Source organism: Podarcis liolepis (assembly GCF_965112155.1).
Source record: "Podarcis liolepis genome assembly, chromosome: 5".
Lineage (NCBI taxonomy): Eukaryota > Metazoa > Chordata > Lepidosauria > Squamata > Lacertidae > Podarcis > Podarcis liolepis.
In genome coordinates, this window is record NC_139556.1 from 1,474,229 (window position 1) to 1,491,597 (window position 17,369).

General features: G+C 41.2%; 1 protein-coding gene across 7 annotated transcripts in view; it reads left to right on the plus strand.

The window, feature by feature from the left end:
- Window positions 1-17,369, plus strand: part of LOC310706950 (potassium voltage-gated channel subfamily KQT member 1-like) — a 333,457-nt gene that overhangs the window by 2,982 nt on the left and 313,106 nt on the right. For 3 of the 7 annotated variants that reach the window (XM_083503371.1, XM_083503370.1, XM_083503372.1), the window contains exon 2: window positions 9,574-10,148. In XM_083503371.1, coding sequence (XP_083359497.1) covers window positions 9,742-10,148 — 407 coding nt within the window. In that variant the 5' untranslated portion in view covers window positions 9,574-9,741. Of the gene's footprint in view, window positions 1-674; window positions 726-6,708; window positions 7,751-7,782; window positions 7,867-9,573; window positions 10,149-17,369 lie in introns of those variants that run through there. The other 4 variants (XM_083503367.1, XM_083503368.1, XM_083503373.1 and 1 more) reach the window with 4 other exon arrangements.

Consider the following 17,369-nt stretch of genomic DNA (forward strand, 5'->3'; position numbering starts at 1 on the left):
ACACATGGTTCTCCCTCTCTTCCTTTAATCCCCACAACAACCCAGGTTAGGCTGAGAGGCAGCAACTGGCCCAAGGTCACCCAGTATAGTATAGTATAGTATAGTCGTACCTTGGTTCTCGAACGCCTTGGTACTTGTATGTTTTGGCTCCCGAATGCCACAAACCTGGAAGTAAGTGTTCCGGTTTGCAAATGTTTTTTGGAAGCTGAAGATCCGATGCAGCTTCTGTGGCTTCCAATTGAGTGCTGGAAGCTCCTGCAGCCAATTGGAAGCTGCGCCTTGGTTTTCGAACGATTCCGGGAGTCAAATGAACTCCCAGAATGGATTAAGTTTGACAACCAAGGTACGACCATAGTATAGTATAGTATAGTATAGTATAGTATAGTATAGTATAGTATAGTATAGTAATTATATATGATTCTAGAAGGTAGTGGCTCAGTAGCAGAGCACTGCATGCCAAAGGTCTGAGGCTTAATCCCTGGCATCTTGAGGGATAGTTAGGAGACTCCGTCTGAAATCCTGGAGAGCCATTGCTAATGTAGAAAATACTAAACTGGGTGGACCAACGGTCTGACAAGATAAGGCAGGCTTTTATGTTCCTAACTGTTTAACTGGACAATAGCCTCTCAATGTGAGGTAAACACACAATTTTGCCCTTAAATTGGTTTTTGAAGCAGATGTGACTTCCTTTCGAACTCTTCCGAATAGCAGACATTTCTTATACAGTAAGTCTACTGAAGCAATGATTTCCCTTTGATCAGCCACTGAAAATGTGCTTATAGTTGTACAACTTTTGACAATATTTTGTTACCTCCACATTATCAATGGGGTGGATCCTTTTCCAGTGCACTACTAATGATTGAAGCAAACCTAATAATACAATGCTAGGACACTTAATATAATTGAAGCAAGGAATCAAGTAACAGTTGAAGCTCAGTGTACAAGAATTTATATTGTCTCATTATTTGAAAGCTTTCTGCTGCTGCTGCTATCTGATACCTCTTCAATAAGAAGAGGCCTAATATTGCAAGCAGTAATTCTTGCCGCCTTTTGTGTAGCTCAATGGAGAACGCGGAGTATTACAAGTGTACAGTGTCTTCAATACACCAACTTATTCATTATTTCCAGTCATTTATATTGATAGAATGTTGAAATATGGATTTTGTAACTTACTGCATTGGAGGTTTTTTAAAACTCGCTTTAGTCATTTCTTAGTATTGAATTACCAACCTGTCCCATTCTGAGAATATGTAGGTGAATAAACTTTAAAACTGGGAGACAATAAGATGGTGTGAGCACATCATATAAGCTTAAAACCTACCGGTAGTTACTGTAAAGTGAGGCCATTGGATTTGGGTTCATGAGAGAAGACATGAGAGACCTTAAAAGTTATATTCCGCTGACTACACTTTTAAGTTAATTAAAAGTGGGTGGGGGACATGCCTTAAAATACGACAGCTGCAAATACTTCATGTCTATTCTTCCTCCACTGAATATAGGGTATTGGCTAAATAAATAACTCGTTCATCAGCTTCTGGCAGCAATTTCCAGAATGATTTTCATGGCATCTTTGTGACTCACTGTAGATTTCCCTTGGATTACGCCCCCTTGCAGAGAACACAGAGTGCACATGCACTGTGCAAAAAGGATGCGCAAATGGCTGTAAACCAAACATGGAGGTAAACTATCTTGTGGTGAACACTGTAGGCATTCAACTCTTAACAGTTGCTGCTGGTCAAGCACTAAGTAACCACGACTCCTTTCAGGAAGAGAGCTTGACTTGCATAAGAAAAACTGTAAATGCTGCACAGAGGCTTCCACAACAACCAACAGAGGGTTAGCAAATACTGCTTCATTGACTACAATCCCTTCTCCAAAAGGAAGATCCCTAATGCAGACAGCAAAAGGATAATCTGTGGGAGAGGGAGGCTGATGCACTGATGCACCAAAGTGATGTCTGTTTGTCTCTCATTCATTCACCAGCACCTTCTGAAGTCCTTTGCAGCTGCAGGGACTGGGATCTACTTGCTCCCCCATTCACATAAAGGGCATGTGGGCACCAGGCCTGCTAGGAGGTCATGGAGGTGTGGCCAAGTTGTTCTGTTTTTATCCCTCCTGGGCTCCTCGTGTTGAGGGCATCTCCTCCTCCTCTCTGACAGTTCACCTTCAACTGCCATCCTGAGCCAGCCAGGACTGCAGAAGCCATGAGACCCCTTCCTGTGTAATCACACCCCTTTTGACAGTCCTGGGTCTCTCTGGGTCAAACATGGAGGATTCTGGAGCTATCTCAACCAGATCCAGCTAAATCCCAGATGGACTTGAATCAAGGTGATTCAGTTCAGAATCCAGGATTTGTCCATGTCTGATACACAACCTTAATAAGAACACCCACACACCCCTTTCCAAACTTCTCAGATAGGTTATTTCTGCTTCAAACCTTTAGCCTTTGAGTTCCCTCACAATCAGCTGTAGTTGCTCCAAACAACTTGCATAAGTGGGATTAACCCTTGTTAGTCCCCTCCTCCCAAATCAAAACAGGAAGTCTCTTTATGCCTAGTATAGAAAGTACGTACGTATCAGGGGTGAGAGTGCCAAGAAAAACACAATTCCCATCATGCATCTGTGTCAACAAGTTTCCAGGCTCATAACATCCATTGCTATATTAAAAAATATATTACATGTCCTAGAATAGAGGTTCCCAAACTTATTTGGCCTACTGCCCCCTTTTCAGAAAAAAACCTACTCAGCACCCACTTTAAGTGAACAAACAGAAAGATACAGTGACAAATTTGCATTCTTTTATGCACCTATATTTCTACCTACATCTTGTATCATTCTAAAGAAAGATGTTATAAATAAGACACCTTGAAGCTTGAACTCTGTGTTACATTGGTAAGTGTCATTACACAACAGATGAAACAGGTACAAACGGGTTTTCAAAAAATTATTTTTTATTTATGTTTCCACTGCCCGCTTATTTTTATTCAATGCCCCCCCATTGCACTTGAGGCTACTATGCCACCCCTGGATCCTTCCATCATCCCAGGGGGGAATCGCCCACTTTGGGAAACACTGGCCTAGAATATATTTGAAGAGGGCCTCCCACTCCTCTCAGTGTACAAAGCTTTTTAATTTCATCAGCTTAGAAACACATTTAAATAATGATGATTATTTAAATTCTCCCAATTCCCCCATGCCTGATCCATAAAAGAAAAGGAAAAATGCTAAAATAAAAATGACAGGAGTAAAGTACTTCTGGGAAATGATATATAATGAGATGGAAAAGATGTTGAAATATACATTCTTAAAAAAAACAGAAGCATTTTTACTTGGTATTATAGGCCAAGCCATTAACAGACAAGATGCTAAACTGTTCTTATATGCAACAACAGCGGTAAGAGTATTGTTAGCCCAGAAATGGAAGCAAGAAGAAATTCCGACGAAAGAAGAATGGCAGACAAAATTAATGGACTATGCAGAATTAGACAAAATGACAGGAAGGATTCGAGACCTGCGGGACCAGAGATTTACAGAAGACTGGAAGAAGTATATGAATTATTTGAAGAGCAACTGTAATCAACAAATTACACTAGTAGGACTACAAGAAGTTTTGTAAGGCGAAATATACGAAGTGTTACAAAGTAGAAAAAGATAGAGACATTAGTTATGAGTTTGAAATGTAATAGGGAAAATAAGAAATGCATACTAAGAGATTAGATTGGAAAATTTTCAGACATGACTGATGGAAGTCAAAAAAATTGAATAAGATGTAAAAGTATGTTTAATTACTGTTAAAAATGGTATGATAAAAAACATATATATATATATACACACACGACAGGAGCCTCACAGGGTGTCCATTGGTACTTGCTCACACAAAAGGCAAGCCAGTGAAAGAAAAGGCAGGCAAGCAGAATGGCTGGCCAGGCAAGCCCTCCTGCTGTGGGGCCTGATGCTAAGTGTGGCCCTCAAGGAAACAACTCTTTGCATGCTCAGAAAACATAATATGGTCTAATTTTCTTCTGTGGCTGTATGCTAACTCCTGTGTCCTGATTGGCCGGTTTGCCATCAAGAGAAGATGAGAGAGTGGAGATCCAAGGTATCCACTGCCCTAGAAAAATGCAAAAAATGTTCATGTGGTTTTCGTGCCTGGAGATGGATGGAAGAGATCTTGTGGCCACAGCAATATAGTTTGCCCAGAGAATGGGAGAGTGACAGAAATATTTCCAGCAGTCTCTCTTATGTACAAATTGAAGGATAAGAACGTGTGTGTTGGACAGGAAAGTGTGTTGTGTTCAAATTTTGGAGAAAACTTAAAATGATTGCTTGAGGTTTCACTTGGTAGGGCAGTACCCAGGTTGCCCTAATATAGCAGCTTCCACTGAACACAGGACTTACTTTAAAAAAAGGCAAAGTGAAAAATGTCAAATTTCAGAATAAATTACAACCCAATAATTTATTAATGTATTAATTATTATTAATAATATTTATAGTATAATTATAAATTATATTTATAGTATAATTATAAATTATAACCTAATGCGGGCATGTGGAAAGGAATGAGATCCAACTTGGGGAACTGGTAGCATTTGATTTGCAGAAAACAGCAGCCTCCAAGGCCCGTTATTATGGACGAGGTACAAATCTTAACCAGGTGGTCAACTAGTTGAATTATTTCAATTTAAAAATGCAGTGGCAAATTACCTATACCTGGAAACTCAGCCATTCACCATTTTGGTTCATTAAAAGATAACAAGAAAGAGCCGCAGATGACAGATTGGTCAGCTTCATGGGCATGGCTGTTAATACAGATATTGTTTCATTCAGCTAACATTTATTCACCGTAGACCTTGAGTAATTAATTTCAATGGGTCTGCTCTGAGGAAAAGTTAGCTGAGTGCAACTCATAGCCAGAATCTGTTCACTCAGATCCACAGGAACAGCTGAGATTTAAGAAATGGGCAAGGATCAGTGTTTTTGTTTTGTGCCATTTCACCTCAAAATATGCAACTGCTTTCTGCATTGTTCATTATGGGGCATTTGTAGTTTTCTCAGTGGTCATAGATTTCACATAAGTTAGCCATACAGTTAAAAATGTTTCATTCAGTATGTGGTATTAAATTTCACATTCAGTATAACAGATACCTTATTAAAGCCCCCTGTAATGGGAATTTGGTTTCCCATTCTCAGCTCTTATGAGATCATAAAAATTAGGTGTTGGTAACTAGACAGTTATTTTAATACCCAGTACCTGAAATTTCCCAAACATATGCTTTTATAACGCTGTGAAAATGTAGTGGGTGATACTAGAAGGAATGTTAGATGGCAGGTGACTTGAAAATATCAGATACCTTATGTTGAGGCAGCAAGGATAGAAGACATGCAAATGCTGAGGAAGTCCTGCAGCCGTGGTGAACTCTCCTTTTGGAGGTTTTTAAGCAGAGGTTGGATGGCCATCTGTCACGGATGATCTAGTTAATATTCCTGCATTGCAGGGGGTTGATGAATCACAGAGTTGGCAGGGACCCCAAAGGTCATCCAGTACAACCCCCTGCAATCGCAGCTAAAGCATCCATGACAGATGGCCATCCAACCTCTGCTTAAAAACCTCCAAGGAAGGAGAGTCCACCATCTCTCCTGGGAGTCTGTTCCACTACTGAACAGCTCTTACTGTCAGAAGGTTTTTCCAAATGTTTAGTTGGAATTTCCTTTCTTGCAACTTGAAGCCCTTGGTTCGAGTCCTACCACCCAGAGCCGGAGAAAACAAGCATGCTCCCTCTTCCATGTGGCAGCCCTTCAGATGACCCTCAAGGTCACTTCCAACTCTACAGTTCCATGATTCTAACATCCAGTTTTCAGCTTTGTTTACTCCTAAAGCGTGATCACACTTTCAGTATTAAAAATAGGCTTGCACATTCTTTCCTTTGACAAAAACTTTCATGCAACTGCTTTTAAAGAACTTCCTTTCTTGGTGTTAAATATACAAAATAGCTATACGTTAACTTTTTTATAAATTTGCAGCCAGAAAGCAATGGAGAAATAATATATTTTATATTATACCTTCTTTCCCTACTGCAGAAAGATAGATATATTTATTTTTTACAATAGGCGTACTGCAATATCTGACTTTGAAAACTTTTGCTATGTTCTTTTGAACCAAGACAGCAGCTGCCCAGAAGATGAAGAAGTTAATTTGCTCAAGCAATTGCTGTATCTTGTCAAGAAAACCACTTCATAGAGAAATGGTTATAATTTGAATTGCTAAATTACATCTAGGACTGGCTGAATAGTTAAAATACATGCATTCACTATTTGTAATGAGGAATTTTGTACTGTACAGTAGATAGGATCCAATAAGCCTTTTTATTGCATATACGTTTTGTTATGATTGTATTGAAACCAAGTCATTGGGGCTAAAAACCTGATTTCAGGAGAATCTGAATCTCGTTCCCAAAACCAACGTATATATACCTTGAAGAAATCTGGATTAGAGTCCTTTAAGGTGGTTGAAACCTGTTTTTGTATGCCTACATTGCAGAAAACCTCCCAACTTGCAAGAAATTGGGTTTCAGTGTCTCCATAGCAAATTTCACACCTTTGTGCAGATAGAACTAAATTGAATGGGGCAATCTGCACATTTACTCAGAAGGCATTCCAGGCGTGTTAAATGGGACTTATTCCCTAGTAAATGCGCATAGGATCACAACCTTACTGGTATAAAGTCTAGTCTATACTTTCATGCAACACTTCATGGCTGTGCTCTGCTGTTCGGATGCAGTTTTAGGAACAGGCCCCCCACCCCCATCTTTAAAGATGTATATCTTAGAAGTCTGTGACAAAGATGAAAAGAGTTGCTGTAGGTGTGTCTGAGAGTTTGGACATGCCCAATTTCAATTTTACTGTTTCTTTAAATAGTAGGTCTGTGGCTCAAACAAACCAAAATCCCCACCTTGGACAATGCGAAGTCGGGGATTGTGGTTTCTTGCTGTTGAAAGTGGGACGTCTCTCTCTGTTCACAGTAAACCATGAATTGTGGTTTATTGTGATGTGTGAATGCAGCCAGTGTGTTCTGAGAAAGTTTGAGGGGTTTTTTAAAGCCTTAAAAGTGTGCTTTGTTAAAAACAGGGGGGAAAGGCAGAAGGTTTTGTACTTACCCCTGCCAGCATGGAGACATTTCCAGGTAGCAATGTAACTTGCTCTTGAATATTCTGAAGGCTTTTCCCAGTGAGCAAGATAGTTAGTTCCAAGATAGGAGCAGCGTGATGATGTTCAGTTGGTGCAGGATGCTGAAATTGTCTTGCATGGGTTTCATCAAATCTTCATAGGCATTTTTAACACTCAAGGCTTCCGCAGATCCTGTCCATTAACCTTTGTCTGAAATTAAGCCAAGTCTGAATTCAGAGGAGATAAGAAAACTATGCTTAATCCCTTTGTTCTGGATTTGAAGGGAGGGTAGAGAGGGAAATCTGCCTGGCCACCCCTCCCCACATGCTGATAAAAGCACAGGAAAGGAAAAAGCCACATCTGTCAGTCACAAAATGATCAGCACCATCAAAATGATGCCCTACAGGTTTTCTGCCAAAGGAAAACTAACAAGACATGGGGAGGTCCTCTGAATGGGTTAGGGTGGGACTTTATCAGCCAGGGGGCAGAGCCAGACGACTCTCTCGCTGTTCCTGTCCTTGGATTATGCCATATGGAGCAGAGGGAAGCGCCAAGGGAGAGAAAAAACACCCTGCAACAGGAGAGGGTATGTGCTGCCTTCCAGAAGGTTTCAGGTTTTGTCTTTTCTGTCTCACGCATCAAATCAGGAGCAGCCGCCTTGCCCTACCAAGATCTGCTGCACGCTATCAGACACAGGACTGAGTATTCCAGCTAATTTTATTTGCTTTAAGGATTTGAGCAAGCAAAAGTTCTCTTTGCTGGCTTATAAATTCATTCTGAAATGTTAAACGTGAGGGTAGAAAAGTTAAATGCAATCACTAGACAACTGAGGAAATACTGATGCAACAGCGTTGCTGGAAATAACTAATGTGTATGCCGTATTCAAAGTTTGTACAAAGAGAGCTATTCAGAAGTTTAGAACCTCTCAAAATAGCGAAATCTGGGAATGGGCATGTTTTGAAAAGGAATTTAAGCCTTAAAACCCCGCATTCAAATGCGGGAAGGATAGACATGGTATAGATACAGTTATGAAATTGCTGAGTGTTGAAGCAGCAATTATGAAGACTGACTTGATGACAATATAATGACAATGCTATCTTATGGTATTTTATGTGAATTGTCCAAGTCTTCCACACACACACACCCCATTTCTTTTTGGTAATACAGTATGTCTAAAGACTAACTTGATCCGAGCCTGTAAAGCAAAATAATTTCCGGAAGGAATAAAATACAATTCTCAGTGGGTTTTTTTTGGGGGGGGGGGTTTAACTGGTTATCCAGACCAAACATTGAAGCCGTGAGTGCATTAACATTTGCCATGTGCCTAATCTTGTATTAAGCTGTTGTAAAAGATTAAAAGGTTCTATTTGCACTAGGTTTGCAGGAGTTTCCTACGTTCATTGGAACTAAGGCTTAAAATCTGACTGAAAAAATGTAAAGGATACAGACTGCAAGAAACCAAAAGAATAATCTCTAAGGTTTCTCTCCACCCCATCCCCATAATTAAGTGTACCATCAGTTCACACAGATAAGAGAAATAATTAATTACAAAATGCCTAAAGTTATATATGCAGTTTAAAGTTAAACTTTTCAATAATTCATACATGGAGGCCTTGCCCTTTCAAAGCGTTATCTTTTCTGCTGTATTGCAGTCTCAGTACTGGGTTTTACAAATACAACCGGGTATACTCTGGATGCCAGACATATTAGCCAAAAATGCTAATATAAAATTTAGAATGACTGGTGCCAACTTTGCAACTATTTGGTTCCAGGTCAAAACTTGCCTTTTTGGCCAAGCATTTTAAAGTTAATTTTAAAGTCTATTTTGATTGTTTGTCTTTTCATTTATTGTATTGTATTTGTGTGGGGGGGGGTTGCTTTTATTTATGCCTATTATATACTGGCCTGGTAGGAAAAACAGTCTAGAAATGTTTTTAATGAAACAAGAAATAAAAGGAAAAGGCAGCTGAGCAGTTCTGACTTGTCCTTTAACACTGGGTCCATTTCCTACAAATCCAGGTTTGCCACAGAATGTACATTCAACAGGGAGCTGCAACTAATTCCATTTCTCCTGCATGTTTTTGTTCCATTCACTTTTCAATGTGCACTTAAGCTCCTTAGGTGAACTCTTACGGACAAAACTTTTAAGTGAATTTTGAAATAAATAATGTGGTTGTCACAAATGATTCCTGGAACTTCCTTATGGGCCACTGTCAGCATTTCCAAACCTTAAGCAATGTGTCCGTTTGTTAAAAATGGTGCCATGTACTAGTCTATAAATAACACTCAAGTCATGCTCCTGACTTGCTTTGCTGTATAGTGACTCTTTAATTGCTTTCCTCCTTCAGAGCCTTTATCTTTTACTTGAGACTTCCATTATCTAAACATCTTCTTGTGATTTAATTTCAGAATCCTGGTAACAGGTGACAGACTGGCTGCACACGGCGGTGTTGTTCCACAATAATGTTTGAATTCTTACTGGGTGGCTGGAGAATGCCAAAGGCAGAGAAGATATACAATACCTTTTATAATTTTAAATATTGATCAAGGTGAGCAATACACCTACTTCATTACAGAATGTCTTACGGTAATGGTGAAACTGGTGGGCACCCAATGTATAACCTTTGCAGTAGAGTTCAGCCTTCTGACTCCCAAGTGGGGAACCTGAATGGACACAGGAAGTCTGCAACCTTTTTGGAAGTGCGAGCAAACTTAAACAATATGCAGTACTCTTCTGTGGCACTTGATCCCGATTCTTTGGTGACTAATGGATCAAAAATTTATTCAAACTCTGAAGAAGAGAATCCACATGATCCTGCTTTCCAGATAAACACCGAATCCATGACAGGAAGTGAGGTACACCGGGCCTACCCTACAAAATGCTTTTATGGCCCATACTTAACCAAAACTAGTATGCAGGGAGATGTGTACAACTTTCTGGAACGGCCGAGTGGATGGAAGTGTTTCATTTATCACTTTGCAGTGTAAGTACCTTTTTCCCTCTCCATATGACTATTTCCTTGTTGTGAACCTGCACTTTTTTTATTTCACAGAAAGTGAACTATTGAGCTTAATATGCAAATACATTTCCTGGGAGTGTGGATCAAATAAAATGCTAGCACCAGAACAAACCAGGAGTATGTGAATCCATCTATCCACCCATCTGATTCTGCCCCCCCATAACATTACCTAACTTTTGACTTCCCTCAGAATTCCTTAAATGTTTTGCCAGATGACTCCTCAAAATCAAATGGAATTTCTTTTATGCAACATTTTGATAGGCCATTCCAGAACACTTTAACTTAAAGATGTATTCGGTGGGAGCTTGTGTAATGGTTAAGAATACAATAGACTGAAAGACTCTGAAAGACAAATCTTACTTCAGCCATGAACTTACCAGTTGGTCTTAGTTAAGCTGATGTTTTTTCAGTCTTAGCAGACATACATACATACGCTCCATCTACAATGTCAGGATAATGGTGAGGAAACAGACGGTTGTAAGGATTACTGGGAGAATGGGCATATGGAACACTCTCATGCTCAGAAAGCACCCGAGCAGCAGCAATGGCTAATCTATCTTTTCTTTAGATATGACTGACCCTTGCTTTATCAAGGCTTGCTAATATTATGGTTTTATTTGTTTATTTTGCCCTTCATATTTTTTATAATTATGGGGAATCAGCTAGCATTAATTTTAATAGGAACTGATTCCATGTAATTGTAGGGTCAGCTCTCTACATAGGTGCCTTTACACAGCTACCTGCAAATGCTATTTGGATGACTGATGTGGTTCAGAAGGTCCTAGGCTGCGCACACACTACAGTTCAGTGTGCATTCAGTGCACACCGTGTGCTTGGCTTTTTAAAATTATTATTGTACATGAGACTTCAACCCCAATGCAGACACATCCTGTTTTTTCTGATGACTTGATGTGTTTTCCCCCACGAACCAGGTTTGATGTGAAAATAGATTTTAAGCCTAAATAAATTCATATTTCAGCCCATGTGTGTACAAAAGAAAGAGCATGTGAACAGTACACTTGTTGCTGTGGCAACCCTCATGGCAATGTTGCAGTGGGTGTGTAGCGCTGCAGAGAATTGCACTTCCTTTATGCTTCTCAGGACGCACTTAGCTTCTAATTGTTCATTCACTTCCACATTTACCTTAGTTTATGCTTTATCGGTGGGTTACTGCTGGGCTGGGGGACACGCTTTATTTTGGTGAAAGTCTGGTGTATCAGGAAACTTGTTTCTGAAAAAATTTAGAAACCGCTTGGCTGCACACAAGCAAACAAATTCCTGCCTGCAATGGACCTCATCTCTCCTGAACTCAGAGAGAGTAGGCTACTGCTGGGGCTGAAAGGGACACATTTTGTTTTAAGGGTTAAAACTTAATCTGCTGTTTGGTGACAGTCTGGTATACCATACTGGAAAACGTGTACAACAACAACAACAACAACAACAACTGTGCACACACAAGGTAAATAAATACCTGCACACATGCCTACAGTGGGGCGTGGAAACACGGGGGGGGGGAGTTGAGAACGCAGGTGTGGGGGTTAGTGTTAATTATATGTTTCTGTGTTTTTATACTGCAAACCACCCTGTTATCCTTGGATGAAAGGCTGTAATTAAATTTAATTGATGATGATGATATGGCTGCTGCTTTAGCTATCAGTGTAATGAACAGGTATGGACAAACTATACAGATGTGCACAGAAAAAAGAGCTCTGTGCATTTCAAACACTTTGTGTGCACACAGCCCTACTTTCAATCCCAGCGTGATGCAGTCAAAGGGATCCAGGAGCTTCCGTGTCCTGCTTCACAGAGACATCTCTCTGTCTTGAAGAGCTACCAGGCTGTCTGGCCCAGCGTGATTTCTAATCTTGCTTATGTGAGATTTGGGGTGGGTACTCTTTCATGGCTTAAGAGTCCAGGAGCTAAAATTAGGTTAGCTTCTGTTCTTTGTGTTTTTCCTTAGCAATGTGGCCTAAGAAATCAGACAGTGTGTTTATGAGGCTAAGAAGACAACACTAATGTTGATTCTACAAAGGAGCTGGCATGCCACAAGGCAGACAGAAATTGCCTCACCCAGGGCAGCTTAATGGAGATAGTAGAGAGGAAATTGTGTTTGGTGGCTGGAAGGGTCAGTACTGCTCCACAGTTGTCATAATTTATCCCTCTGTGAGAATTCTCTCAAATCTTCAGTGCCAGCTTCCAGCTCAGCAAACTTACTTAATAGCAAAAAAATGGTCTGAGGAATTGTACCCTAAAGCACCTCCTGCAGAAGTCACTTTTATGTGGTTCTTGTTTTTAGTGTTAGACCATTTGAGTAAATCAATGTTCATAGAATCATAGAATTGGAAGATACCCCGGGGTCATCTAGTCCAACCCCCTGCAATGCAGGAATCTCAGCTAAAGCATCCATGACAGATGGCCAATCTCTGCTTAAAAACCTCCAAGGAAGAAGAATCCACCACCTCCCAAGGGAGACTGTTCCTGTTAAGTTGTGGGTGAACATATCAGATGACACAGCGATTCTTCAAACAGCTCTAGTTTATTCACAGGCCAGAACAGAACTGATCTGAAGGGTTCAGCCAGCCTGCTTATATAGAGCTCAAATACAAGGCAACAGTAACAATTTTCTGTAACTATCCAATCACTGAACATCACTTTCATTTCCTTATTTGCATATGTGGACCTGAGTGAAAACTATCTACAGTATCCCCCTGCTGGCCCAGGGCGAGAACTTCAGTACATAACACCCCTCCCCACTGAGATAAGACGTTAGTTACAATCGTAAAGGTTTCCTTATATACAGCACTACTTGTAATTGTTCAATTAGGCACAAAAGCATATCGGTTACATTTCACATATTTTCATTAGACTGACAGTGTTACACGTCCAACAATATAGTCCTTTAAATAAGTTGGGCACTTGGAAACTGCTGGACCGCCGAGGACCGGTACCCAGGTCCGGGGGGGGGGGGGGGCGCCCGATTCTTGCTGAGGCTGTGGTGCAACCCTAGGTGGCGTTGAACCCAAGTCCCCTGGATCCGCTTTTGTGGGTGGAAACTCTGCAAGTGGAGTTGGCGGAATGTCAGGCATGGCAGTGGTCTGAGTCTGTGGGAAGTCTGGCAGACCCTCTGAAGCGGCTTTGTTCGGCTCCACACCCGCAGTTTGCGAGGGAGGTGTAGGTGGAGCCTCACCATCTGTAGGTGTCTCTTCCGGAGACACGAGTGCAGTTGGGGGCACCACGGTAGTGTCCAAATCCCCAACTCTGTGCCTAAGCTGGTCTATGTGCCAGCACCACAAACGTCTGTTTTCGAGTACCACCTGGTATGAGCGAGGTCCAGTGACTCCCACTACTGTGGCTGGCACCCAAGGAATGCCCCCCACAAAGTTCCGGGCAAAGACCTGGTTTCCTGGAACAAATGACCGTGGCGCGTTAGCACAGCCTGGGGGGTTCAGCCAAGGCAAAGTCTGGGTGCAGCCGGTTGAGCAGAGATCTGAGGCGGTGGTCCATAAGCGGAGACGAGGACATCAGGACACCCATGCATTACAAAGAGGCCTCGCAGCACCCGGATGACGGCCTTGGTAAAGGAGGGCGTCAGGACCACCTCCAGCCATTTGGAATAGGCGTCCACCACTACCATAAAGGTCCAGCCGTGAAAGGGGCTGGCAAGATCGATGTGCACCCTCCCTTAGCTGCCGGTGGCGCAAGCCTCGATTCTTGGCACACTTCACAGGCAGAAACCCAGGAAGTGATGGCATCATCCATGTTAGGCCACCAGGTGTAACACTGAGCCAATGCCTTCATTTTGACGATTCCCAGGTGGCCAGTGTGCAGAGCCTCAAGGACACGTTGACGGAGTCTTTGGGGAATCACGACGTGGTCTCTCCACAGCAGACAGCCGCGGTGAGCCGAGAGTTCATGTTGTCTGGTTGCGAATGGCTGGAACTCTGATGCAAAAGGCCCTTGTGGCCACTCCCTCCACACCCAGTTGAGCACATGGCTGATGGTGTGAACCTGGGCAGATGTGGAGGCCACAGTGGCAGCTGATACAGATGCTGCAGGAAGATCCTCAATCAGGAGGAGCGATGAAGCAGGAGCTGTGTCTTCCACAAACACTACCTGAAGGAGTCTCAAAGCGGCTATCAATCTTCTTTCCCTTCCTCCTCCACAACAAACACTCTGTGAGGTGAGTGGGGCTGAGAGACTTCAGAGAAGTGTGACTAGCCCAAGGTCACCCAGCAGCTGCAGGTGGAGGAGCGGAGACGCAAACCCGGTTCCCCAGATTATGAGTCTACCGCTCTTTTTTATTATTTTAATGATATTTATTAAAAGTTTAATGGTTACGGAAAAAAGAAGAAAAAAAACAATAAAAGTTAAACAAAACAAAACAATACCTTACAATACATCAAAAATAAAAACAAAAACAAAATACAATACAGTAAAACAACAAAAAAGAAACACAGACATTTAAAAACACATCCAATATTTCCGTATCTTTACCTTTCATTTACTTGTTTCATCGACCTCCTCACACCTCCCTTTTTTGTATTCTAGTTCAATTTTCTATTTCAGCAAATCCTTTCCATCTTTCTCAATTTTTGTTCTATAATTTATCTTAACAATCTGACCTTAAATTTCCACTTTGACCCATTAACAATCTATTTTTACTTAATTCTTTATAACATTTCTGCTAAAGCCATATAACTTCATTCCAGCATCCTTCTAACATTCATTGATTTTGCAATATTTCTGTAAATATACTTTCAATTTTTTCCAATCTTCTTCCACCGACTCTTCTCCCTGGTCTCGGATTCTGCCAGTCATTTCTGCCAATTCCATGTAGTCCATCAGCTTCATCTGCCACTCTTCCTGGGTGGGTAGATCTTGTGTCTTCCAATGCTTTGCAATAAGTATTCTTGCTGCTGTTGTGGCATACATAAAGAAAGTTCTATCCTTCTTTGGCACCAATTGGCCGACCATGCCCAGGAGAAAGGCCTCTGGTTTCTTCAGGAAGGTATACTTAAATACCTTTTTCATTTCATTATAAATCATCTCCCAGAAGTTCTTAATGTCCACCAAAGGTGGAAGAATGTACCTTCAGTCTCATTACATTTCCAGCATTTATTATCAGGCAAATGGTAGATTTTTGCAAGCTTGACTGGTGTTATGTACCACCTGTAAATAATTTTCATTAAATTCTCTTTTAAGGCATTACATGCCGTAAACTTCATACCTGTGGTCCATAACTGTTCCCAGTCAGCCATCATAAATGTCCAACATCTTGTGCCCATCTAATCATGGCAGATTTCACCGTTTCATCCTGAGTATTCCATTTCAACAGCAAGTTATATATTCTTGACAAATTCTTAACTTTGGGGTCTAACAATTCTGTTTCCAATTTTGATTTTTCCACCTGGAAGCCTAGTTTTTTGTCCAAATTATATGCCTCAATTATTTGATAATAATGAAGCCAGTCACGCACTCTGTTTTTTAGTTTTTCAAAACTCTGCAGTTTTAATCTGTCTCCCTCTTGTTCCAGAATTTCCCAATACTTCGGCCATTTGGCCTCCATATTGAGTTTTTTCTGGGCCTTTGCTTCCATTGGTGACAGCCATCTTGGGGTTTTGTTTTCTAACAAGTCCTTCTATCTTACCCAGACATTAAACAGTGCTTTTCTGACAATATGGTTTTTAAACGCTTTATGTGCTTTAACCTTATCATACCACAGATAAGCATGCCAACCAAATACATTGTTGAAACCTTCCAAATCCAACACATCAGTGTTTTCAAGAAGCATCCATTCTCTCAGCCAACAAAAAGCGGCTGATTCATAATAAAGTTTAAGGTCTGGCAGGGCAAATCCACCTCTTTCTTTAGCATCTGTTAATATCTTAAATTTTATTCGAGGCTTCTTGCCCTGCCAGACAAATCTAGAGAGATCTCTCTGCCACTTCTTGAAACAGTCCATTTTGTCCAAAATTTGCAATGTTTGAAACAGAAACATCATCCTTGGCAATACGTTCATTTTTTATCACAGCAATTCGGCCTAACAGTGATAACTTCAAGTTTGACCATATTTCTAAGTCCTTTTTCACTTCAGTCCAACATTTTTCATAATTATCCTTAAATAAATTCACGTTCTTAGCAGTCATGTTAACCCCTAAATATTTCACTTCTTAACCAGTGTTAATCCTGTCTCCTTCTGAAACTTATCTCTCTCCATCACAGTTAGATTTTTCTCTAAAACCTTAGTTTTCATCTTATTCAACTTAAAGCCTGCTACCTGACCAAAATCTTGAATCAATTCCAGTACTCTTTTGGTACTAGATTCTGGCTCCTGTAAAGTCAGTACCACATCATCAGCAAATGCTTTCAATTTGTACTGTTTAGCTCCCACTTGTATACCTTTAACCAGTTGGTCCCTTCATGAGTCTACCGCTCTTAACCACTACACCACACTGGCTCTCAACACTTCGGAGCCACAAAGACTGAGAAAGAGGCCCCGCTTGCGCTTTACAGACCCTTCTGTCAGCTCATTTGCTTGGAGGTAGCAGTCAAACCGAGCGAGGTAGGAGTCCCATGATTCAGAGGCTGGCGCAAACGGCAGTAGTGACACGAGTGAAGCCATGGTTCCGATGCCGACGAGGAGTGCGATGGATGGAACACAGTGCTCTAGCCAGAACAGTCAGCTCTGAATTGGTTCTGCTCCATGATTTCACTCAGTGTTTCAGCTCAGTGATTCAGCTCAGCTCAGAGGGTGGCCGTGTCTCTGATGTCCATCAATCCCACCTTCGTCGCTAGTGTTAAGTTGTGGGTGAGCATATCAGACAACACAGCGTTTCTTCAAACAGCTTGTTTATTCGTTGGTCAGAACAGAACTGAGCTGAAGGGTTCAGCCAGCCTGCTTATATAGAGCTCAACTACAAAGCAACAGTAACAATTTTCTGTAACTATCCAATCACTGAACGTCACTTTCAATTCCTTATTTGCATATGTGGACCTGAGAGAAAACTATCTACAGTATCCCCAGGGTGGCCCAGGGTGAGAACCTCAGTACATAACATTTCCACTGTCAGAAAGTTTTTTTATATGTTTAGTCGGAATCTCCTTTCTTATAACTTGAAGCGATTGGTTGGAGTCCTTCCCTCCAGAGCAGGAGAAAGCAAGCTTGTTCCCTCTTCTATGTGGCAG